Source organism: Neofelis nebulosa, chromosome 18 (genome assembly GCF_028018385.1).
Source record: "Neofelis nebulosa isolate mNeoNeb1 chromosome 18, mNeoNeb1.pri, whole genome shotgun sequence".
NCBI classification, from domain to species: Eukaryota; Metazoa; Chordata; class Mammalia; order Carnivora; family Felidae; genus Neofelis; species Neofelis nebulosa.
Genome location: NC_080799.1, coordinates 21,939,677 through 21,964,190, shown reverse-complemented (window position 1 = coordinate 21,964,190; position 24,514 = coordinate 21,939,677). Strand labels below are relative to the sequence as shown.

The window sequence follows — 24,514 nt, the reverse complement described above, 5'->3', positions numbered from 1 at the left end:
AATCACGAGAGGGGAAAAGAGTCGGTCCTGTGAGTCCCAGCCCCTTCCCCTCGCCTCCTCCCTCTCACTGGGGCTCGCCCAGCTGGGTATTTTTCCACAGAGGAGATCCCCGCCCCTCAGGGAGGAGGAGGAAAGAGGCAGAGTCTGAGCATAAACAATCCTTGGGATCGTGGCCAGTGGGGATCGGAGGGCCTCACCTGGCCGACTCCTTCCTGTCCGTCTCCTGCCCCCTGCCACACAGCTGACCCCATCCCAATTCTGCCTTAGACGCAGGACCCTGGTGGCAGGTTATGAAGAACACTCCATGAAATAGGTCAGCTGTTCTCACCCCGAACACACCCAACACCCCTTTTTGATAAGAAACATCTGGAAAGCCCCCTTCATATCCCGAGCTGGGAAGGGGGTGGGGTGTGTGTGTGGTGATGGAGTGGGTCCCTAGGTAGTTTCCCTCACCCAACAGGGAGGGTTAAAAGTGCAGATTCTGGAGCCAGCTGCCCTGGGTTCAAACCTCTGGTCCACTACTTCCTGGGTGACTCCAGACAAGTCACTTAACCTCTCTGTGCCTCGGTTTTCTCCTCTGTACAAATGAAGATGATAATAATTGCATTGACTTCACAGGGTTGGTGAGAGAATCGAATGAGACACCTCAGGGAAGGACACTTGCGACAGTGCCTGGCACGCTCCTACGGTCTTAGCTTCCCTATGAGTTATTCGCACAATTTCCAAACAACTCAATGATGCCGTCACGTAATGGGAAGGCGACGTGAAAGGAAACCCACTTATGCTGCAATAATGTCTTTCAAACCATGGAAATGCTGAGGGAGAAGACATTACGGAGTAAACAGGCATTTGGGCCTACTTAATATGAATGAAAGGAAGGGATTCAGATAAGAAATGCGTGAAGATGGAATGTTCCACACTTGCCTGAAGGGATCTGCCCGTGTGGGTTGAGCTGACCCAGAGAGGGCCACACCCGGGGTGGCCCACTCACACTTTCCCTGGGGTTTATGTGCCAAATCCCAGGGCCGGGGCTGAGGACCTTCTCGGGCTTAGCCAGGTGTTTAAATTCTCTGCTCACTTGCCCACCTTACTGTGAGCCCATTCAAACACCGTTCCCTCTCAGTGCTGCCTAAATTTTACCTCCCCCGAAACCCTGTAATAACCCAGTCTCGTTCTGCGTTTAACACGAAGAGGCACTTCTGCTCCCGTTTCTCCCTAGCCTGAGCCAGAATTAACTTTAGTTTTTGTTTTTCAGGTTTGGTTGATATGTGAATTCCTGGGGGCACCTGGGTGGCGCAGTCGGTTGGGCGTCCGACTTCAGCCAGGTCACGATCTCGCGGTCCGTGGGTTCGAGCCCCGCGTCGGGCTCTGGGTTGATGGCTCGGAGCCTGGAGCCTGTTTCCGATTCTGTGTCTCCCTCTCTCTCTGCCCCTCCCCTGTTCATGCTCTGTCTCTCTCTGTCCCAAAAATAAATAAATGTTGAAAAAAAAAATTAAAAAAAAAAAAATGATATGTGAATTCCTGAACATCCAGGAAATGAAAGTGAGGTCACCTGAATCAAACAGAGCTTGGGACAATCACAGACGGACCGAGGGCAGACCGCCCCACAATGTGCCGCTTCAGCATATTGGCTATTTTATTTTATTTTATTTTATTTTTTCAGTGTTTATTGTTGAGAGAGAGAGGGGCGGAGAGGCAGAGAGAAAGGGAGAGAGAGAATCCCAAGCAGGCCCACACGGTCAGTGCAGAGCCCGATGCGGGGCTCGAACCCACGAACGGTGAGCTCGTGACCTGAGCTGAAACCAAGAGTCAAATGCGTAACCAACGGAGCCACCCAGGCACCCCTAGCATATTGGTTATTTTATTTTATTTTATTTATTTATTTTTTTAAATACTTATTTATTTTTGAGACAGAGAGAGACAGAGCATGAACAGGGGAGGGCCAGAGAGAGAGGGAGACACAGAATCTGAAACAGGCTCCAGGCTCTGAGCTGTCAGCAGAGAGCCCGACGCGGGGCTCGAACTCACGGACCGTGAGATCATGACCTGAGCCGAAGTCGGACGCTTAACCGACTGAGCCACCCAAGCGCCCCATATTGGTTATTTTAAATAAAAGTTACTTCAGAGACAACCTGTGGTGAGAAGGGCAGACCCTCCTCAGTCGCCGAGAGCAGGAAATAAATCTCCCAGGTGAAAGTTAAGGAGGTAAAGAGACACCCTGATCACCAGACATAGGAAATTTAGAGCGAAGATGTCCGTGATTTATTTTTTTATTTTTTTTCGTCCGTGATTTTTTTACTCATTTCCTATCCCAGCCCAAAATCTGTTTAGAATTGCTTACAAATTAAAGCTCCCCAAATTAAGTTCTCTTTCTCCTTTCAATTCCTCATGGATTTATTGTCTCTTCGTCGAAAAGGATAAAAACTGCCTGCTTTGGTCATTTTTGTTAGGTCTCAATTTCATGACGGGGGGGCCCCCACACGCGCATAATAAAACTTCGCTTTTTCCTGTTGTTTATCTGTCTCGTGTCCATTCAATTCTTAGTCCAGCTGGAAGCTTCTGAAGGACAGGGGAAGAATTTTTCCTTCCCACGAATACTAACAGACCAGATGATCAGGCGCGGAGGAAAATAACCTTAAACCAAGATGCCACACCCAGGCAAATTAAGGTGGAGACAATGAGGAAATACGCGGTTCCTACAAGGCAGTGGACTTCATCACTGCATGTGATAGAGTACGTTCTAGCCTCACGTCCTCGTAAAGGAGCGTTTTAGCTTCATGAATGTCTAGCAGGACAAACGTCTGCACCCTGTCGTGGTCACTACCAAGAACACCCCCCCACCCTCCAAATTCCCGAGCTGCCCAGGCCCCTGTACGAGCTGCGAGATCCTGGGCTCCCTTCTGACTTTCCATCGGCTCAGCTGCACGGGGAAGATGGTGACAGAACCACTAGGTGCGACAGGCCTTTGTCCTGAGCCGGCACAGTGTAGACCGCTATTTCCTCCGATCTTTGGAGAAGGGAAATTGAAGCTCCGAGAGCAACTTGCTCAAGGTCACACGGCTGGTGAGTGGTGAAGTATTCCTCCCGAGGTCTACCTGACCCCAGTTCCAGCCTGGTTCTAGATCAGCACGGCTGGCCAAACACTGGCGAGCTTTGGGCGGCCGTGCCTAGGGAAGCACCTGTCAGGGATTCCTTCCTTCCGCCCTCCCTGTCCCTCCTCCCTTCCCCTTGAATGATTAGGACTTGCTTTGGACCAGGCTGGGTGCTAAGGATTCCCCATTTTTACCCCATGACCCTCATTTTATTATACTTTCCCCATAGAGATCACTGATGGAAATATCCTTTTTTCTTTGTTTCCTTCTACGTGATATGTCCCCACTCGAATGCAATCCTGGTTTGGTTCAGTTAGTGGCTAAAGGAGTAGGCTCTGCTTGGGTCCAAAGCTTGGTTCTTGCACCTGTTAGTTTTGTGCCCTGAGATAAGTTATTTAGCCTCTCTGTGTCTCAGTTTCCTCATCTGTAAGATGAGATTAACGATGATACCTACCTGGTGGGATTGTTGGAAGGATTAAAAGGCCAATTCATGTCAAGGTGCAGAACAATGCCCAGAACAGAGTACGTGGTCAATACATGTGAGCTGTTATTATTATCATCATTCACGAAGGCAGGAATCACCTCTATCTTGTTGTATCCCTGGTCCCTGGAACACAGTCAGTGCTCAATAAATGATCAGTTGAATCCGCAAAGCTCTTTTAAGACCGGTGGGTTTTTCAGCTTCTTGGTGCTGTGCTCTGGGGGAACTGAGAGCCCCAACCCTAGTCCCACAGAAGACTGTGAAGACAGTGTGACCGTTCTCCGTGGAGCCAGGGAGGAACGTTTCCTGGCCTCGATCCTGCAGGTGCTATTAGAAGAAAGCCCAGATCCCAGGGGAGCGGGGCAGACAGAGGGAGGGTGGCCAAGAGAGAAGGGACTTTTGGGAACCCATGGCATGGACCTGTAGGGCCCAGAAGGTGACTCAGTGGGAAAAGTTGAAGTGTGTTTTCCCATTCTCTAGTCTCCAGGTAAATACGTGTAATCGGCCAAGAGGAAGTTTATTTTCTTTTTATGTATGACTGTACCTTCGTGACATTCCAGGAGATGGCCAGGCATACCTATTACAACCCAGTGTGATCGGCACGTAACCCGGAGTAAACCCCGGGGGCGCTGGGGAGCTCTCAGGAAGGTACCCAACCCAACGGGGGTGAGGAGGGTGGGGGACAGTTGGGAGAGGATCACAGCAGGTTTCCTAGAGGCAGTGAACCCTGAACAAAAATGACCGAGAAAGAGGGGTGCCTGGGTGGCTCGGTCAGTTAAGCATCCAACTCTTGATTTCGGCTCAGGTCATTCATGCTCTCACGGTTCGTGGGATCGAGCCCAGCATCGGGCTCTGCCCTGACACTGTGGACCGTGCTTGGGATTTCCTCTCTCCCTCTCTCTCTCTGCCCCTCCTCCATTCATACTCTCTCTCTCTCTCAAAATTAAAAAAAAAGAAAAAATGAGAAAGACACCAAAACACATCCAACTCCACGAGTTACACTGGCCAAGTCAGGCAAGCGTGGACAGCCCAAAGGATGTGCAGGTGTTTTTGGCTCAAAGGATCTGGAGATTCCCAGGCTGAAGGCAGGTTACGTAATCAAGCTGGGCTGGTGGCATCCCTGGGTACCAAAGAGACGAAGAAACCTGAATGTGGTGAAATAAAATGGGTCTGCCTGACTTTATAGCAGCAGGTCCAGAGACACCCCCCAAACCCGGCAGCTGACTTGCAATTATTCTTGGCTGCGCACTACCATCACCTTGAAGACCAGTGGGTGCGTTCTCTCCATGGGCAGTTTGGCAACGCTGTTCGGAATGTTAAATATGCCGTGATAGTGTAGTTCTGCTTACAGAGTCTCCTGAGGAAATGCTCCTGCGGAAATGGCCTTGTTTATAATAGTGAAAAGCTGGAAACAAGCTAAGCATACAACAGAAGGTGACCGAGCAGCATTCTTTGGTGAAATACTCCATAGCCTTTAAAAACAATAAGCTACGGGGGCGCCTGGGTGGCTCAGGCGGTTGGGCATCCGACTTCGGCTCAGGTCACGACCTCACGGTTTGTGAGTCCGAGCCCCGCGTCGGGCTCTGTGCTGACGGCTGGGAGCCTGGAGCCTGCTTCCGATTCTTTGTCTCCCCCCTCTCTCTGCCCCTCCCCTGCTCATGCTCTGTCTCTCTCTCTCTCTCTCTCAATAATGAATAAACGTTAAAAAAACAACAACAATAAGTTATGTCTCTGGCTCTGATGAGAAAGTCGTCATGAATGAGAAAAACAAGTTGCAGAACATTATGTGTACTATAATCCTAACTTTTACATCACGTTGTTTAATTTTTTATGGATTTACTTATTTATTTTTCCAAATATTTCTTTTTTTATTTAATTTATTTTTTTAAAATTTACGTCCAAGTTAGCATATAGTGTAACAATGATTTCAGGAGTAGATTCCTTAGTGCCCCTTCCCCATTTAGCCCATCCTCCCTCCCACAACCCCTCCAGTAACACTCTGTTCTCCGTATTTAAGAGTCTTTTATGTTTTGTCCCCCTTCTTGTTTTTATATGATTTTTGCTTCCCTTCCCTTGTGTTCATCTGTTCTGTGTCTTAAAGTCTTCATATGAGGGAAGTCATACAATATTTGTCTTTCTCTGACTGACTAATTTCACTTAGCATCATACTCTCCAGTTCCATCCACGTAGTTGCAAATGGCAAGATTTCATTCTTTTTGATTGCCGAGCAATACTCCATTGTATATATAGATACCACATCTTCTTCATCCATTCATCCATCGATGGACATTTGGGCTCTTTCCATACTTTGGCTATTGTTGAGAGTGCTGCTATAAACATCGGGGCGCAGGTGTTTTTATTTATTTTTAAGAGAGAAAGACAGAGAGCCTGAGCGGGGGAGGGGCAGAGAGAGGGAGACAGAATCTGAAGCAGGCTCCAGGCTCTGAGCTGTCAGCACAGAACCTGACATGGGGCTCAAACTCTTGAACCGCAAGATCATGGCCTGAGCTGAAGTTAGACACCTAACCGACTGAGCCACCCAGACGCCCCTTACGTTACAGTTTTTGAAATAATATAAGTAACTGTGTGTAATACATTGTTTTCAGCATAAAATAGGTATCACACTTTTCTCTGGTAAATAAGGAAGATGGATGGTCAGTTAAAACAATCATGAATGAGTCTAGAGTGATAAATTCTATTCCTGGAACACTCCCTAGAAATCAGTGAACCCAACCCCTTTACCAGAGGAGGAAGGAAGGACAAGACAGGCTAGCATTCACCATTCTACAAACGTCTAGGGCACCAATCATACACCAGGCACTTGCTTGGTGCTGGGATATAGAAGTGAACAGAACACGGTACCCGTATCCAAAGGGGCTCATAGGCTGGTGGATGATACTGTCCAATAAGCAGGATGTTACCACCCAGCGTAATAAGTAATGTGACAAAAGCACCTTCAGGCTGCACCATGCACCTAACCCAGGCCTGTGAGCAACTCCCAGAAAAACTCACGTGTGAACTAACCTAGGAAGTCAGAGAGACCAGGTCAGTTTCCCAGGAAGGCCAAAGTGAAGGGAAGCACAGTGCATTTAGTTAGCCAAAGGAACTAGAGCACAAGGGAATTCTAGTCCTGGATTTATTAGACGAGAGTCTCCTGTCTCACAGTTCAGTGCTCTTTTTTATTCTTGTCTTTTTAAAAATTTTTTTAAATTTTTATTTATTTTTGAGACACAGAGGGACAGAGCACGAGCAGGGGAGGGGCAGAGAGAGGGGGAGACACAGAATCTGAAGCAGGCTCCAGGCTCCGAGCTGTCAGCACGGAGCCCGACGCGGGGTTGGAACTCACGGAGTGTGAGATATATGATCTGAGCTGAAGTTGGATGCTCAACCAACTGAGCCACCCAGGTGCCCCTTAAAATGTCTCTTTAGAGGAATAGTACAGACTTCTAGTTACGCCAAAATTTCTATGTGAATTGGGTCATGCCATAGAACTCTTAAATCTGGAAGGGATTTTTTTTTAATGCAACCAAATATTTATTAGTTATTTTTTTTATTTTTTAAATGTTTATTTATTTTTGAGAGAGAGAGAGAGAGAGAGAGAGAGAGAGAGCAAGTGGGGGAGGGGCAGAGAGAGAGAGAGAGAGAGAGAGAGAGAGAGACAGAATCTGAAGCAGGCTCCAGGCTCTGAACTGTCAGCACAGAGCCTGATGCGGGCCTTGAACCCATGAACCATGGGATCATGACCTGAGCTGAAGTCGGACACTCAACCGAGTGGCTCAGTTGAGCCACCCAGGTGCCCCAAATCCGGAAGGGACTTTAAAAGGGATCGCTTTGGTAGGAGGGGCCAATGTCAGCATTCTGACACTAAAGGGGTCGTTGTCTGTAAACTGACCCAAATCACCTACTTTTTATTATCACCGTCAATCTTCAACAATGTCAATAGTACAATACGCCCCCCTGCCACAGCCAACACCTTAGCCCTTCGTATGCCGGGGCACCTAGTATGCACCTACACACACGTAAAAAACAGGACCAAGTGGATTTCAGAACTAGCCGAAGTATCCATATTAGCTATCTATTCATCTCATGTTACCATATGTTCTCCATTCTGTTTCATTTTGTAAACATAGCTTGAGTAGTCAAAATTACAGACATACGAAGAACTCACAACTACGTTTATCTTCGTAAGATGACGATATTTACCTCCAGCGAAGAGCCCTGTCTCTTCAAGTCTCAAATCCATTTCCCACCAAGGCCGTGGCGTCTGATGTCCAGTGCTGTCACTTCTGCGTTCGCGGGCTTACCTGCTCTGCTGGGTACTCTGGCACCTTCTTGGTGGGGTAGACACACAGAGGTCTTTAATGTCCAGCTGGATGTCAAAACACTGGGCGGACAGTATCACCTTGTAATTCCTGGTGAAGGTTTCCTGGATAGGATAGCCATCCTTGACTGTATAAATTCCAATCCAGGTGTCATGTGGTCTAGCTGACTTTCTGTCTGACCGCTCCTGGATGGTAATGTGCTCTGGGGATCCCCTGTAGAAGCCCTGGTCTTTAAAGGTGGCATCCAGCCTGAGGAATGTCAAGAGAATCCTGGGGGTCCATCAGGGAGATCTTTGAGCATTTGCTTGTTGGCTCATTCAATCTGATACATCATTCCATACTTACAGAGGAAAATCTATTCAAATACGATTTTCAAATAGTGAAGATCATAGCCTTGCAGTTTGAGTGGGTGGTGGTAGGGGGTGGGGAATGTCTGTAGAGCCCAGTACTCTTCAGGGGCAGAATCTGGCCCCCCTCCCACCAGCCCTCCTCCCCAGCCCTGCTCTCAGCTGCCCCAGGTTACAGAAGTTCCCGTGCTTTGAGGAGTGGCTTCCCCCCACCCCAGAGAAAGAGAGCCCCAAGCCAATCTTATTTTTGTAAGCAAAATTATTGTAGTTACTGAACAAAGAAAGGGGGAGAGGCTAGGGGATGGGAAGTCATCACACTCTTCGGGAGTGGTCATGCCCTAGACAGGGATCATGGAGAATTTGTACTTTTTCCATTCCAGATTCTAGATCTCTGCAATGTTTGACCTTCTACCGCGTATACCCATTTTTAATTTAATTTAATTTAATTTTACTTTATGTTTTATTTTATTTTTTATTTTATTTTATTTCTTTTTTTAAAATTTATATCCAAGTTAGTTAGCATATAGTGCAATAATGATTTCAGGAGTAGAATCCCCTGATTCATCCCCTACATATAACCCCCAGTGCTCATCCCATCAAGTGTCCTCCTTAATGCTCCTCACCCATTTAGCCCACCTCCCAGCCATAAGAGTCTCTTATGTTTTGCCCCCGCTCCCTGTGTTTATATTATTTTTGCTTCCCTTCCCTTATGTTCATCTGTTTTGTATCTTAAATTCCACATATGAGCGAAGTCATATGATATTTGTCTTTTTCTGACTAATTTTGCTTAGCATAATGCCCTCTAGTTCCATCCATGTTGTTGCAAGATTTCACTGGCAAGATTTCATTCTTTTTGATTGCTGAGTAATACTCCATACAATGTACACCTATTTTAGGAGCGGCAGTGGGGTAGGGGAGGAGATAAAGGCAATTTTTAAGAGTTAATGTATTGTATCCCCTTCCCCCCTTGGGTTCCATACACACTATGCCACCTTCTGGTCATGCTACGGCTTCTTTTGTATGTGTTGGGGAGGAAAAGCAGTAAGTGTAAAGAGTTAGAATTTGCCCCACCTGCCTGCCACGGGAGGTCAGATCCAAAGGAAGAGCCTGTAACCAAACCCAGTGAGAATTCATTCACCTGATGCACAGCAAGCCAGTAAAAACTGACACCGAGCTTTTGCAGTGAAGGAAGATAGGGTATTTATTGGTGTGGTGCCGTCCAGAAGAACGAGGAGCTAATGCTCAAAAGTCCCAAATGCCCCGATGGCTTACAAGTGAGGGTTTTTCAGGGCAGAATTTGGGCCAGGGATCTTCTGAGAAGGTAGATGCTGTTGATTAGAAGTCCATGAGGGCATGTTAACAGTTGTTCCTTAGTTGGTTCTGGTGTTGCTCTGTCCGGTCCCAGGGAGGTCAAAAGTTCGTTCCACCTTTTGAGGGACTTGGAATCTGAAAAATATCTTTGTTCTGTATGTCATAGATTTCGTGAGCGGCATCTGGTGCTTATGTGTTCAGGACAGTGCTGGTTAGCTGCCTGTATGTGCTCGGACTACTTGTAGGTGCATACAAGTAGTTGGGCTGTATTCCTTCACGTTCCTTTGAATAGTAAGCAAGCATTTCTATCTCTTGGGCCTGGATTTGTATGTTGTTCCCTGGTCAGTCCGGCCATGCCTGGGGATCATACGACCTCTAGTTAGTGTGGGATCCAAGCCTTTTCTGTTTTGTTCAAGCAGGTTATGGGTAGGCATGAATAGGGACAAGGTGAGGGATGGGTAGCCGGCTTTCCATAGAAGGTTCCGGAAGCCCCCCATGCACAGAGTCAGTTCTGAGCAGGAAGAAAGCAAAGAGGAGGGAGAGTGTGAGCACCGTCCTCAGCAGTGGAACTCTGTGAAGAAAGGGATTTGTAAAGGGATTGTTAGGAAGTCATGGTAACGTAACTCCCTCCGCATGACCTAAAGAGACCTTCCGTCAAGATCCCTGTGACTTCTCAAGGCTTTTTGGCAAAGATTTCAGATGTGATGCTCTGACGCAAAGGGACTCAAAGACCAGAAGGGCTCAGTTTTCTTTGCCACACTGTGCCTTTCTCACAGGAACGAAGGGTGCTGTCCAGGCAAAGTGAGTGCTCTGGTCAGCACCATATTTCTAAATCAGTGGGTTCTGGTTTGTACATCAGTCCCTTTTGAGCTGCATCGGTGTGAGTCTACCCTGAGAGGTTGCTCACAAAATGGAATTTCTGGTCCTGCAGAGCTGAGGACCAAATTCTCTAGCAGTCACCCCACCAAGACTCCGGCCCCTCGATGGCCCTCCCCAAAGCAGAGATAAGACCTCCATTTTCTCTTTCATCTAACAAATGTTTTTGTTATCTGCCAGGCACAAGGCTGTGTGCTAAAGATACGGTGATGAACATAAACAGGTATGAGCCCCGCCTTCATGGGGCTTATAATCTAAGGAGTGAGAGGTAGGACAGACATAAATCAAATTATGCCACAAACAACTGTACGATTGTGTTATTGTGTTATGGTCACAATTACAGGAGGTCTACTACATGGGGCTCTCGAGGGATCGTGACAGAGGGATTTGGCCCAGTCAGGGAGATCTGAAGTTGAGTAGGAGATTTGGAGGCAAATAGGGCAGGGAAATATGCTCCAGAGGAGGGAGGAGGGACGTGGCAGGTATGAAAGACCTAAAGAAGAGGAGACGCTGAAGGAGAGAGCGAGGTGGAGAGGGTTGGGAGAGAAGGTGATGGGGCGGGAGACCCAGGTGCCAGTTCACGCACACCTTTGTGTTTTGAGAAGAGTGCTCTGGCCAGAATGTGCGAGGGCAGACAACTTAAGGGGCTATTACCAGTCTCATTGGGCAGTTATACTTCCCAGAAAAATCCTCACATTGGCCGCTAGAGGACAGGCATGAGGCTGGTTGTCTGCCGTAGCCAGTAGTTGGAGGCGATTTAAACGTCCATCACCACAGGTCCAGATAACTACAATGTGGATGTCCATTGAGAAAGATTGCACAGTTTTTCTAAGTAACAGGCACATACAACAACAAGGACAAATCTTAAAAGTACAGGGTGGAGTGGAAGAAATAAGAAACTGAGGTTTATAGCACAATACCATTTAAGCAAATTAAAAATACATGCACCCTAAGCAACACGCGTGTTTTGTAAAGACACACACACGCTGGGGAAGGGAGGAGGAGTGGAGAAGAGATAAAGGTCATAAACAGAGAAAACAAGAGAGAGGGTGTACTGAGCCCAATGATTGTAGTCTGTCATAAAGCGAGTAATGAGTAACCCAACCTCCACATCTGGGAATAAACAAATGAAAAGCTCTTGCAGTTGTTGAACGAGGAGTAGAGACCCCTCAGACGAGGGTGCAAGCAGTGAAGACAAGTGTATGGAGTATGTTTTATGAATGAAACATACAAAACATATTAACAGCACCTGGTACATAGTAAGTCCCCAACAATGTGAACTGTTATTATTTATTATTTAACCAATCTACATGGAATTTCTTGGTCAGCACTAGGAAATTTACTGATAGATCCCTTCTATTCCCCTCAGGAGGGGTGACCTTGCCCAAAACAATGTATTCTTTGCTAATAATATCCTTTTTTTCTACTCCCTCTCCACTTCAAAAACTTTTCCTTTTCTTCAGCTCGGTGGGTGGGATGCTGCCCAATTCACGAACCGTTTCAATAAAGCCAATTTGACCTTCTAAGTTACTCAGTTGAATTTCTGTCGTTTGACAGTAGTAGTATAGGAGATTAAAGATAAATTCAAACAAACAAACAAACAAACAAACGTGAGCTCCAAATCTCTTCTGAGGAGCCACTAAGGTCAGTATTTGACATTCAGGAGAAACAGCTCTTGAGACCTCCACAAACGCAAAATTTGTGATATCCTTGCCAGCATTAGCTTCATAAAATGCAGGATATAGGGCTGAGTCTGGATAGATGGTCATGCCATCATCATTGAGACAGAGATCACAAAATCAAACAGAAGCTTGATGGGGGCGGGGGGGCGGAAATGATGCATTAATTTGGGGCTGGAACAGTTTGTGTTGAAGTCTGCGATCCTTCTAAGTGCACACGAAAATATTGAGGGCCTACCATGCGCCTTCATAGGTACTAGGAATGTGCTAGGTACTGGGAACACATAGGTGAACAAAACAGATGATCCTAACCTTATTGGGCTGGCAAGTGTATCAAATAATCAAACGACATAAAATGTACTTTTTTTTTTTTTTTTAATTTTTTTTTCAACGTTTTTTATTTATTTTTGGGACAGAGAGAGACAGAGCATGAACGGGGGAGGGGCAGAGAGAGAGGGAGACACAGAATCGGAAACAGGCTCCAGGCTCCGAGCTGTCAGCACAGAGCCCGACGCGGGGCTCGAACTCACGGACCGCGAGATCGTGACCTGGCTGAAGTCGGCCGCTTAACCGACTGCGCCACCCAGGCGCCCCCATAAAATGTACTTCTAAACTTTGGCAGGGGTTATGTAAGAAGTTATAAGATACTGGTATGTAAACTAATATAGTTAAACATTTACTCACGTCCTTAATAGGTTCCTGAGAAGACTCCCTGAAAGGGCAATTTCTGGGTCTAAGGATCTGTTTGTTTTAATTTATTCAAACTTTTTAAAATAGAATTTATCTTTTGGAGCAACCTGTGGTTTCACACACACAAAATTTTTTTTTTATTATGTTATAGAGGCTTTGGGGAATGAGAGGCTACTGAAAACAGACAAAGGCCTTAGTTTGTTAAAATAAGGTCCAGCGGCTGACTCCGGACTAGGGTAACAAAGTAAAAACTACATTTCCCAAGGAGCAGCGCGGCACGTCACACAGGAAGGACGGCGCATGCGTGAAGGGGTTCGCGCTGCGACTAGCTCATAAAAGGAAAACAGCGTGTGTGGCTCTCGACGTGCCGCGAATCTTCGAACGTAAGCGCGTTATGGTCCTAAGGCTTTGAAAAGCATTCGAGGGACGCGCCCGCTCCTGCCGTCGTAATTTCCAGCGCGACGTGCTTACTCCGTTCGTGGCTTGGCAGGTGGGGCTGGGTCGCGGTCTGGGGCCCCCGGGAAATGGCGGGAGCGGAGGGTTAGGGTCCCCGGTGCGTCCCTACTCCCGGGCCTTGCCGAGGCGGCTCTCGAGGGGCGGTGCGCACGCGTCCTGGGCGGGGAGAGGCGGGGCTGGAGGAGGGAGGGCCGGCGGTGTTTGAGTTTGCGCGTGCGCTCGCCGGAAGCTGGCGCGCGCGGTGCGGGGCGCTGAGGCAGCAGAGGCGGGGTACTCAGCCCAGGTGTGGGAAGACAGCAGCCGAGGATGCGCCCCCCTTAAGGAGATGACTTCATTCGCCCTCCAGAGACTTCCAGTTGCCTCCTCATCTGTCTGCGCCCGTTTACAGCCTAGGGCTTCAGTCTGTAGCTGACATCTCACCTCCAGGTCTCTCGAGAACCCACTCCAGTCTAGGCCCCCACCATTCCACTGAAATAGCACTTTGTCAAAGCCACCAATGATCGCCACGTCGCCAAATTCAGTTTTAACTTCGTTCGCACTCCCGTAGCAATTTTTGATGCAGTTCATCGTTGCCCCTTCTTGAAGCACGTTCTTCATTTGATTTGTGCAATAGCCACGTCTTTAGCCTCAGCTCTCTGGCTTCTCCTCTGCTGATTTCTTGTTCCTCTTCCTTATCTTTAATGATTACACCGCCCCCAGGCCTCATCCTGAATCTCTTCTCCGTGGTCACTTCCTAGGAGCTATCAATTTCAAGTCTTTAAATATAAATACTGTGTGTTGTGCTCGCAAGTTTCTTTTTTTTTTTTTTTTTAACATTTTTTATTTATTTTTGGGACAGAGAGAGACAGAGCATGAATGGGGGAGGGGCAGAGAGAGAGGGAGACACAGAATCGGAAACAGGCTCCAGGCTCCGAGCCATCAGCCCAGAGCCTGACGCGGGGCTCGAACTCACGGACCGCGAGATCGTGACCTGGCTGAAGTCGGATGCTTAACCGACTGCGCCACCCAGGCGCCCCTGTGCTCGCAAATTTCTATCTGCAGCCCAGTGCTCTACCTTGAACTCCAGATTCTTACATTCACCTCTCAAATGATATCTCTTATCAAATCAGCATCTCAAACATGTACAAAACTGACATTTTAAGTTTTACCCTTCTCGTACCTTAACCTGTCTTCCCATTCTTCCAGTTGCTCATGCCAAACACTTGAGTTATTCTTGGTGTATTTTGTCCCCCTCCCCTTTCCTTCTCCAGTATATTATCATGTATTTGCCCTTGAGGCCTTGAAGTTTCACTGTTGGGTGTCTAATAGATATTCTCTTTGGCACTTTGTCCTTTTTGCCTGAGAATTTGTGTTTTCAGTTCTTCGACATCCCTGTCATTGTTTATTCAAATTTATCTGTGTATCTACTCTGTCCTCTATGTCCCTTTTATTAAAAAAAAAAATTTTTTTTAATGTTTATGTATTTATTTTGAGAGAGTGCACATGTGCATGCAAGCCAGGGAGGGACAGAGAGAAAGAATCCCAAGCATGGAGCCCGACAGGATTCAATCCCACGAACCATGAGATCATGACCCGAACCAATATCAAGAGTTGTTCCTTAACCAACTGAGCCTCCCAGGCGCCCCATCTCTATGTCCCTTTTAACTTTCACCTACAAATAAGTATATGGGACTATTTTTTTAATGTCTGTGTTCCTTTCTGGACTGTAAGTTTTGTACAGCAAGGCAGGGAGTCTTTGCCTCATTCACTGCTGTATGTTCCTCATGCCTGGCACAGCAGTATTTAACAAATTATTGAATGAATTAATTTATAGAGGAAAAGTACCTCTTCTCCGTAAGTGGGAGTAGATTGTCTTTCTTAGAGTATGTTTATAGGAACTATTTTTTTTTTTTTTTTCTGGGATTGGAGAGAAGGTATTGACTAACCCAGCGTCAGAATTGGTGCATGCTTCTAAGCTGAAAGACTGTTTTAAGAGATTTCCAGGATTCAGCTCCCATAATCTATTTTGAAGACTTAGTAGGTGCCAGGCCCTGTGCTAGTTGCTGGGAATATAGAGACGAATACGCCTGCTTCTCTGTCTTCTGAGAGTTTGTGGTCTGCAGGAGAGACAAGTTAATGCAAGTGTCTCGTGCGTGTGTGACAGGTGCAAGAACAGAAATTTGTGTACTGTGCTTTGGAAATTTTGATTGCCCTTGGCATCAGGGCACCTGAGCAGGGCCTGGGACAGCCAGATCCCCCTGCCATTCTCTTCTGGCTGCAAGCAGCTTTGTTCTTTTACACGAGGACACAAATAACATCATAAATACTACGTTCTGTGTATGCTGTGGTATGAGAAATGTTGGCAAGTACTGCCGTGAAAGTATTAACTTGGCTGCCATTTGATTTGCACCTGAAAGACAATTTGAGACCCACGGAGAGGTAGGGAAAGGATTAAAGGACCTGAAGCATGAAAGCCTGTGCTTGCTTGGGATGGGGACACTGGAATTGCTTACTGCAGTTGCTGTATGGTATTGCTGTTTGAGAGGGGCTGGCTGTCCAGGATCTGAAGTGGTGCCTTGAAAGTGTTTTGTCGGGGCACCTGGCTGGCTCAGTTGGTGGAGTGTGTGACTCTTGATCTCGGGGTCGTGAGTTCGGGCCCCACGTTGGGTGTAGAGATTGCTTAAATAAACTTTTTAAAAAATCTTAAAAAAAGAAGTGTTTTGTAAACCACAGTGTGTGTTTTATAAATACCTGGCCCAGCCACGAGGCACCCTGTTCTCAGTGGGTAGGTCCATTAGAATTCATAGTTTTAGTGACCCAGCTTTCCGGACCTGGAAACAGGGGCATGTAGTAAGTCAGTCTTTTAAACCTCATTTCTAAATTTGTGTACAAAGAGTCTTACAAATGTTTTAAAAATGAATCTTCTATAGGATCCTATATCATTTGCATTGGAAAAAATACCCAGTATACATCACTTCAGGATTTGTGGTCACTCTATCTGTGGAGGGGAAGCTAGTTTGTTGAACATTATACCAATAGGTTTGGGATGTTGATCATGAGCCTTAAGGCTTAGGTCATAGAGTCAGACAGATCTGGATTTGAATCCCACCTCTTCCACTTATTACTTGTGTGACTTCAGTAAAGTCACTGATTTCTCCAAGACTCCTGTTTCCACAGTGTTAAATGAAGAGCACTTCCTCTGCAGGACCGTTAGAAGAGTTAGATGGAGTCATCTACATAAAAGTGCTTAGCTCATAGTAGGTATTCAGTAAGGAATAGCTGTCAGTGTTTGTCGTAGATTCTAAATCTAAAGTTCTCTCTTGGCCAGCAAGAGAGCAGACGCAGGATTAAAAGCAAGAGATGGCTAATGTCCGCGAAAAGACAAGACCCCGAATAAGGGTCCTTGCTCCGTATTTATTAAGATCAGAAGGCTTACAAACGTGATGGGCATGCACAAAGAGACAATGAATCTGTGAACATTAACTCATGGGCATGAGGGAAAGGGGGTTTTGAAGATACACGGTGTTTGAGGTTTGGGTCAATCCTGGCGCCAGGCAGATGGGCAGATGGTTGTTAATGGCAGACAGGAGGCGCAGTGTCTGTTTATCGTAGCTAGCCTAGGGGATAAGGCAGATAGGGGAAATGACCTCAGGGTTAACAAGGCACCTTTTCTTTTGCTAATCAGCTCTGCTCTGGGCTGCTTCACCCACAGCAACAGAGGTCTATAGCCCTATTTACCTGTTTACTTAACTTGGTCCTTCCCTCCTGTGAAAGCAGCTTTACTGCTAAATTGGGGGGCACTTTTGCCCTGAATACCTAATCTTGCTTACTTCATATACCTTTGTGTTGGGGGCCTTTGCCCCCCTCTCTATTCTGGGGGCCTTTGCCCCCTACCACGTCTATTCTGGGGGCCTTTGCCCCTCTCCTACTCTATTCTGGGGGCCTAATCTTGTCTACTCAAGCTTGGGTAAGAGCATCCTATGGTTTTGTAATTCTTTATGCCTTGTTAACCCACTGGTGCAAGCCCAGGAAATTTCTTTTTTTATTTTTATTTTTTATTTATTTATTTATTTAAAAAAAATTTTTTTTTCAACGTTTTTATTTATTTTTGGGACAGAGAGAGACAGAGCATGAACAGGGGAGGGGCAGAGAGAGAGGGAGACACAGAATCGGAAACAGGCTCCAGGCTCCGAGCCATCAGCCCAGAGCCTGATGCGGGGCTTGAACTCACGGACCGCGAGATCGTGACCTGGCTGAAGTCGGACGCTTAATCGACTGCGCCACCCAGGCGCCCCATGCCCAGGGAATTTCTAAACTTATTTCTCACAATTGTTACCTTTATTTTTATCAGATGCCACTACGAATCACCATCCTATTGGTGACTCTTTCAGTGCAATCTTAATAACAGTTGATTGACAGCTTCTAGTAGACGAAATGGTCTTACTTCATGATCTCTTTTGCTAATGAATAAGCCGAAGTCCTTACAAAGTTTGAAATTGGGAGGGAGAGCATAGATTTTAGAGTTTGCAGTTTTGTAACTACCTGTTATTTCCTGAGTTACCGAGCATAATTTAACCACTCTGAACTTCAGATTCCCCAGCTATAGAGAGGGTGTGCTTAGGCGATTGTTAGGTTTCAATGAGAATGATGTATGTAAGCTTTGGTCTAGAAGCATGGTAGGTACTAGGGGAAAGAAATCCGCATCTCCTTAATTTTTTCAAACCAATTGATGAATGTAGATTGTTGTTGAGCGTGGCTACATTGAGAGTATGGGATCTGAGTGTAGGGTCTTAGATGCCTGCCTTCCCTTTGATTCAGAACAAAGCTCTGTCTTAAGCCCTGTGGGATTGATGTTAGAGTGGTTTAAGTATAGAATGTTTGGATTTGTTGGTATGGGGCCTTGGCTTCTAGACAAGGTGCTAGAGAACAGGTTTAGACTGAGTGGTTAGCGGTTAACGCGTTCTTTGTCCCTATAATTACCTATTAGGCTTCTCAGTTGCAGATAACAAAAAGCTAACCCAAACTAGTCCAAGGAGAAAAGTAGTATCCATTAGACTCTAACTGAAAAGTCCTGGGTATACCAGCCTCAGGCACAGTTATATCCCGAAACCTAAGTTATGTCACCAGGAATTTTTTTTTTTTTCTTTTAATGTCTTTCAGCTCCACTTTTCTCCATGTTGACTTCTGTCTCAGACGGGCAAAAGCCTCCATCAGTTCCAGGCTTCCCTGCTACTCTGTTAACAACCAACTGAAAGAAGGTATCTCTTTTCAGATAGCTTCCAGCAAAAGATCTTTTTTTCCCCTAATTTCTGTCTAATTTTAATTAAAACAATTTTTAAAAATTTTTTCAAACATTTATTTTTTTGAGAGACAGAGCACTAGGGGGGCAGGGGCAGAGAGAGAGAGAGAGAGAGAGAGTCACAGATTCCGAAGCAGGCTCCAGGCTCCAGGCTCCAAGCTGTCAGGACAGAGCCCAACATGGGGCTCGAACCTATGAACCGTGAGATCATGACCTGAGCCGAAGTTGGATGCTTAACCGACTGAGTCACTCAGGCGCGCCCCAGCAAAACCTCTTAAATTGATTTGGGCCAGACTTAGGTCACATTCCTCTTCCTGAGCTAGTCATGGCGGTCAGAAAGAGTGGAATACTCTTGTGGGCCCAGGTCATATACCCATCTTGGAGCCAAGGTGAAGGACATTTTCTCGAAGGAGAAATTGGGAGTACTGTTACCAAAATGGAGAGAAAAGGTGATGGGCATACACTGAGAGGTTGCTTCCAGTAATGATGGAGGAGCTCAGATCAGGCCAACCCTCTCACAGACAATGACTTGTACAAATTAAAACAAAACAAAAACCCACTAACTGGAGTCAGTGGAGCAGGAGTTGACCCCCAGAAGGGAGTGGCACTGATGAGGTGTTCTCAATGTCTTGTTATGTGATACTCATCTTGAAAAGATAGCCACGCAGAGGGAGTTCCAGTTTTTTTTAATGTTTGTTTATTTTTGAGAGAGAGAGAGAGAGACAGACAGAGTGCAAGCAGGGGAGGGGCAGAGGGAGAGGGAGACACAGAATACGAAGCAGGCTCCAGGCTCTGAGCTGTCAGCACAGAGCCTGATGCGGGGCTCGAATTCGTGAACTGCGAGATCATGACCTGAGCTGAAGTCGGATGCTCAACCGACTGAGCCCCCCAGGTGTCCCCCAGATTCTTGATATAAAAGTCATTTTACCTAAATGTCCCACCCACCGATGAATGGAAAAACAAAATCCATACCAGTGGAGTATTATTCAGCCATACAAGGAATGAAATACACATGTGTGGCAGGAATGAACCTTGAAAATATTACGCTAAGTGAAAGAAGCCAGTCCCCAAAGGCCACATAGTGTGTGATTTTGTTTCTATGAAGCATCTAGAACAGCTAGATCTGTAAAGTCAGAAAGAATAAACAGTTGCCAGTGGCTACGGGGAGTGAACTGCTGATGGGTACGGGTTTTTGGGGTGTACAGGCTTTGGGGGTCCTGAAAACGATTCTGAAAGTAGGTCGCGGTGATGGTGGCACAACCTTTTGAATATACTAAAAGGCCGCTGAATTGAACGTGTAAAGGAAGCCATATAAGCACATGGGAAGGTGCTCAGCATCAGTGGTCACCAGAGAAGTCTAAATTAAACCCACGATGGAAAACCACTTCACACTAGCTAGAATGGCTAAATTTTCTTAAATAAAATGAAAACAACAACACTGTATGTCATCGGGCATGTGGAGCAACTAAAGCTTCCATGTGTTGTTGGTGGGAAGCCGGTACACCTTCTCAGGAACAGGGTCTGGTCTGGCGGTTTCCTGTAAAATTAAGTATCCACTTCAGACCTAAGCACTTAAGAGAAATGAACATATGTCCGAAAAAAGACTCACGTGTGACTGCTCGTGGCAGTTTTATTCACAGTGGCCCCGAACTGGGAATCACCCAGGTGCCACCAAAGCGAGGACTGGTTAAAGAAACAGGTTTTTTCGTACAGGAGAATGCTGCTGGGCAGTGGAAAGAAACGGACTCCTGATACACATCCCACCACCGATGAATCTCAAAAACATGTTGAGAGAATCCGGACCCTAAAGATGGTGGATGGCATGATTACATTTCAGTGAAATTCTGGAACAGGTGTAACTAATCGATAGTGAAAAATGTCAGAATGGTGGTTCCCTCTGGGTAGAAATAGAAGGTGTGGCTTTTTTTTTTTTTTTTTTTTTAAGAACATGAGCAGGATAGAGGAACAGAGGGAGAGAGAGAGAATCTTAAGCAGGCTCTGCGCTCAGCATGGGTCTGACCTGGGGCTTGATCGTATGACCCTGGGATCATGACCTGAGCCCACATCAAGAGCGAGATATTCAACAACTGAGCCACCCAGGCGCCGCGGAAGTTGTGGCTTCTAAACCGGTTGGAAGAAGAGAGTGCTAGGAGCCAAAAAGTGTATAGTGTTGGGCCTTGCCTCAGAATTCAGAAGAATGCCTGAAACCTTGCAGGGATTGCCTGGCCTCCCAGGGTTAAGAACAGTGATAGATCAGCTGGGGCCTTTGGACTCTGATAACAGGCAGCTTGGGCTCAAAGCCATGTCCTCCCAGCTGGGAGCTCTGGCCTTTCAGCCAAGTTCCAGTGCCCGGTGCTTGGTTCCCACAGGCTCTGGTGTTGCAGATGTTTTCTGGGGAAGTCCAAGTTCACAACCGACTAGATCCAGTTAGTGGGAGTTTGTTGTAAAATCATAAAATGAGGTGGTTCTCCCAAGCAAGGCGCCACCCAGCAGGCAGAGCTCACACAGGAGAGCACTCCTCCATGGTGTGGTCTCTGTGCGGGCCATCCGCTCAGAGCCGCTCCCCTCAGGCTCGGGATGCATCAGTGTTTTCTTTTGCTTGTGCCTTTGACTGCTTTGCTTGACTTAGCATAGTCCCTGTTTTTTCCTGGCAGTTCCCTGAGCCACATCTGCGGACAGAGAGGGGGAAACTCATGTCCACTAAGAGTGTGTGTTGTCCCAGGCACTGCCTGGACCTTACTTGTGTTGTTAATCCTCCGGTGGGTGCTCTGGTCTTTATGGAGACTCAGGAAGGTTAAGGAGCGCCCACAGGGTGAGTAAAAGGCCTCATGAGAACTTATGTTCCCTGTTCTGTCCCCTTTCCCCTCCTTGGAATGCTCCTAAAATATGCATGGCCGTCCATTTCTCTGATGACTTGTTGGTGGCGTATTTCATTTCTTTTTGTGACTTGATGCGTTTGGGCATGTGGGAATGCTGTTTGCCTCTTCCTGTGTTTACCAGAATAGTTTCTGATAAACAGCTGCCAAGCCCTCCTATGTTCTAGGCTTTGTTTCGGGTGCCAAGGCACAGAGATGACTAACACTCAGTTCTTGTACTTAAGGGGCTAGAAATCCTAGAAGTGGGCTCCTACGCAAATAGAAAACAGTTTTACAAGAGCAAGTGCACTCTGATTGCAGTTATATTGCATGTACAGGGAGTGGCACACAAAATGAAAATCATTTAGGTTGCTGAGGTTTACTTTAATAATTCTTTAATAATTCTTATACTATTTTTTTGTCTGCTAAATTAGGAAAAAATGGAAAGAGAGGTGTGGCCAGAGTGCTCTGGGGCCCAGGGGCGTTCCTCACTGCTGAGTGGTTAAGGAGTGCCCCAAAGAAGAGAGGGCATTTGAGCAGGAAGAACATGCTGGCATTTGTCTGTTAGGTTTGGGGGGAAGGGGCATCCGGGTAGTGGAAAAGCTTGGTGGTCCACTTGCAGAGGTGACTGGTTCCAGAGAAAGCAGTCGTTTGTTGTATAATCGAGAGATGAACTTTTCCCGGGCGGGGCACTACCCAGCGGACAAGGCGACCCTCCGGAATGCTGTTCTCCATCTCAGCACTTCACAGTGTTTCACACTGGATAGAAATGAGGGGAGGTGAAAGCATTTTAAAAACTACCAGTCACCATTCATACGTGAGGGGATCCCGATGATTGGTATAGGGGCTGAGTGTCGGAGGCCAAAGGTCTCCAAAAACGGGGCCCACCCCCCACTGCTGCTTGCTGGTTGCAAGATTAGGCCCTGACTGCTTTGCTCTTTGACCTCCTTCTTCCCCTCCAGACCACGTGGGTCAGCTTTCAAATTTCAGTGTGCTGAAAGTTTCAAGCTCCATCGTGTGTGTGTGTGTGTGTGTGTGTGTGTGTGTGTGTGTGTGTCTGTGTGTCTGTCTCTGCATCTTCCATTTGCAAAAGGTTTTCTGAGATACATGCTTTTTTTTCCTGTGTATGCATAGGATACCTCTGGAGAAATACCCAAGAAACAGTAGGGGTTACTTCTAGGGGTGGGAGATTTCATTGTACTTCTGGAATCATTTGAATTTTTTTTTATTATGTGCATATGTTAAAGGTTTGTTTTTTGTTTTTTTTTCCTTAAGAGGAACAGGCTTTTGTGTCCAGCCACAGTGAGGCACAGCAATGGGTGATATTGTGATAATGTGATGAGAGCCCCAACTAAGACAGTGACAGGTGGGGTGGAAGGGAGGGGCCGGGTTTGGGAGAAATTTCTGAGGCAAAATCCCTAGGAATGGAATGGGGTGGATCAGGGAGATGTGGGGTTGCAGATGGCCAAGAAAGAGGAGTGGATGTCTCTGAGATGTGAGGCCTGGGAGGCTGGCTGGGCAACGATGGGTGCCATCAAACCACATCTGGAAGGCAGAGCAGAGCAGGAAGTGTGAGTTGTGTGAGGGGCGTCTCGGGCCCTCAGCTGGCAGCTCAAAATCTGAGCTGGGAACCTTGGCGAGGGGTCAGGGTTGATGGAGGAATCTGGAAGTTTCAGAATATGGGGCCTTACAGCAGATGAGCTACGCAGGGAGCTTAGAGACTGAGAGGGGGGTCCTGGAGTAGCCGTCCTGTGGGTCGGAGGAGGGGGCAGCAGAAGGACCGCACAGGGTGGTTGGAGAAATAGGAAGGACCGCAGGCCTGGAAACTCAGCCAAGCTTCGAGAAGCAGCATGTGGTCAGGTGTTCAGGGCAGCAGAAAGGTCCAGGAGCTAACAGGAGATCACTGGGGACCGGGCGGGGGGGAGGGGCGGGGGGAGCCATGCTGTGTCGGGCTGAGGTGTGAATGGGAATAGAAAATGAGGACAGTCGTACGTGTGGAGCCCTGTGCTAGGTATCGACGATCTAGTGATCCCCACCCTCAAGAGAGGAGACAAAAACACACAAAGAGAATTTGAATATGATTTGATAGGCACTATGGTAGAGAGATGCACAGGATAATTCGAGGCCACAGACAAAGGTAACAAGTCAGCCTAGTAGACAGGTTTCTGACCGTGGCTGATGAAGGGAGATGGTATATGAGCCAGATCCTAGAGAGTAAGTAGTTAAATTGGGCCGAGGATTAGGGATGTCCTGCTTGCAGGAAGCACATCCCAGATGGAGGGAACAGCATGGGGATAAGAAATGTGACATGGTGTGTGGTCAAAAGCAGGAGTGTGAAGTGTCTGGAGTATGAAGTGTGAGGCAGGCAGGGTAACGAGAGGAGATAGGAATGGGGGGCCAGGGATGGAGGCCTCTTCCGTCGAGTCTGTGTTGTGGGTAAGGACTTGACGTACCCTGGAGGCACGGGTTGAAAGCGTTTGGCAGGGGAACATGGCCACGCTTGTCTTTCAGATGGGTGGTGCCGCAGCCGTGTCGAGGGTGGATTTGATGGAGAGGAAAATGCAGAAGGGTGTGCTGTGTAAGTTACCGGGAGGCCATTGGTGTGGTGGGAAACAGTGACTGAAGGCTAAGAAGGGGGCAGTGAGTCAACAGGAGCGGTGACCGATTCGACAGGGGATTGAGGGAGAAGGTGGTTTGAAAACAGCTGTTTTCAGCACAGGCAGCTGAGTGGCTTCTGGACACGCCGGCAGGGAAGGAGCGAGCTAGCACACAGGAGTTTTAGGGGTGGAGTGGGTGGAGTGGGTAGGGAGGGATGAGTTGGGTTTTGGACATACAGGTTTTTTGGTGTTTTTTTTTTAAGTTTTATTGAGCTATAATTCACCTACCATACAATTCACCTAAAGTGCACGATTCATTGTTGGTTTGTTGTTGTTGTTTCACTGATTTGTACAGCCATCACCAGTATTTTAGAATGGTTCCTGGACAAATTGATTTAAAATCTTTTTGAAATCGTAGAAAATTTCTAGTGTATAGGAGAGACTCATACAAGGAATGTCTGTGTCGGGCATAGGGATTTGGGGTCTTCTGTGGTAGGGCTGTCCAGCTGGCATGAAAATAAGGTTCTGAA

At 47.0% G+C, this 24,514-nt stretch overlaps 1 protein-coding gene across 3 annotated transcripts in view; it reads left to right on the top strand.

Annotated features, from left to right (window-relative positions):
- Positions 1–12,989: 12,989 nt before the first annotated feature.
- The window catches only part of SGF29 (SAGA complex associated factor 29), a 31,967-nt gene continuing 20,442 nt past the window's right edge, over positions 12,990–24,514 (top strand). The window contains exons 1-3 of one of the 3 annotated variants that reach the window (XM_058712091.1): positions 12,990–13,288; positions 18,394–18,491; positions 23,899–23,965. In XM_058712091.1, coding sequence (XP_058568074.1) covers positions 23,899–23,965 — 67 coding nt within the window. In that variant the 5' untranslated portion in view covers positions 12,990–13,288; positions 18,394–18,491. The remainder of the gene's footprint in view (positions 13,289–18,393; positions 18,492–23,898; positions 23,966–24,514) is intronic. The other 2 variants (XM_058712093.1, XM_058712092.1) reach the window with 2 other exon arrangements.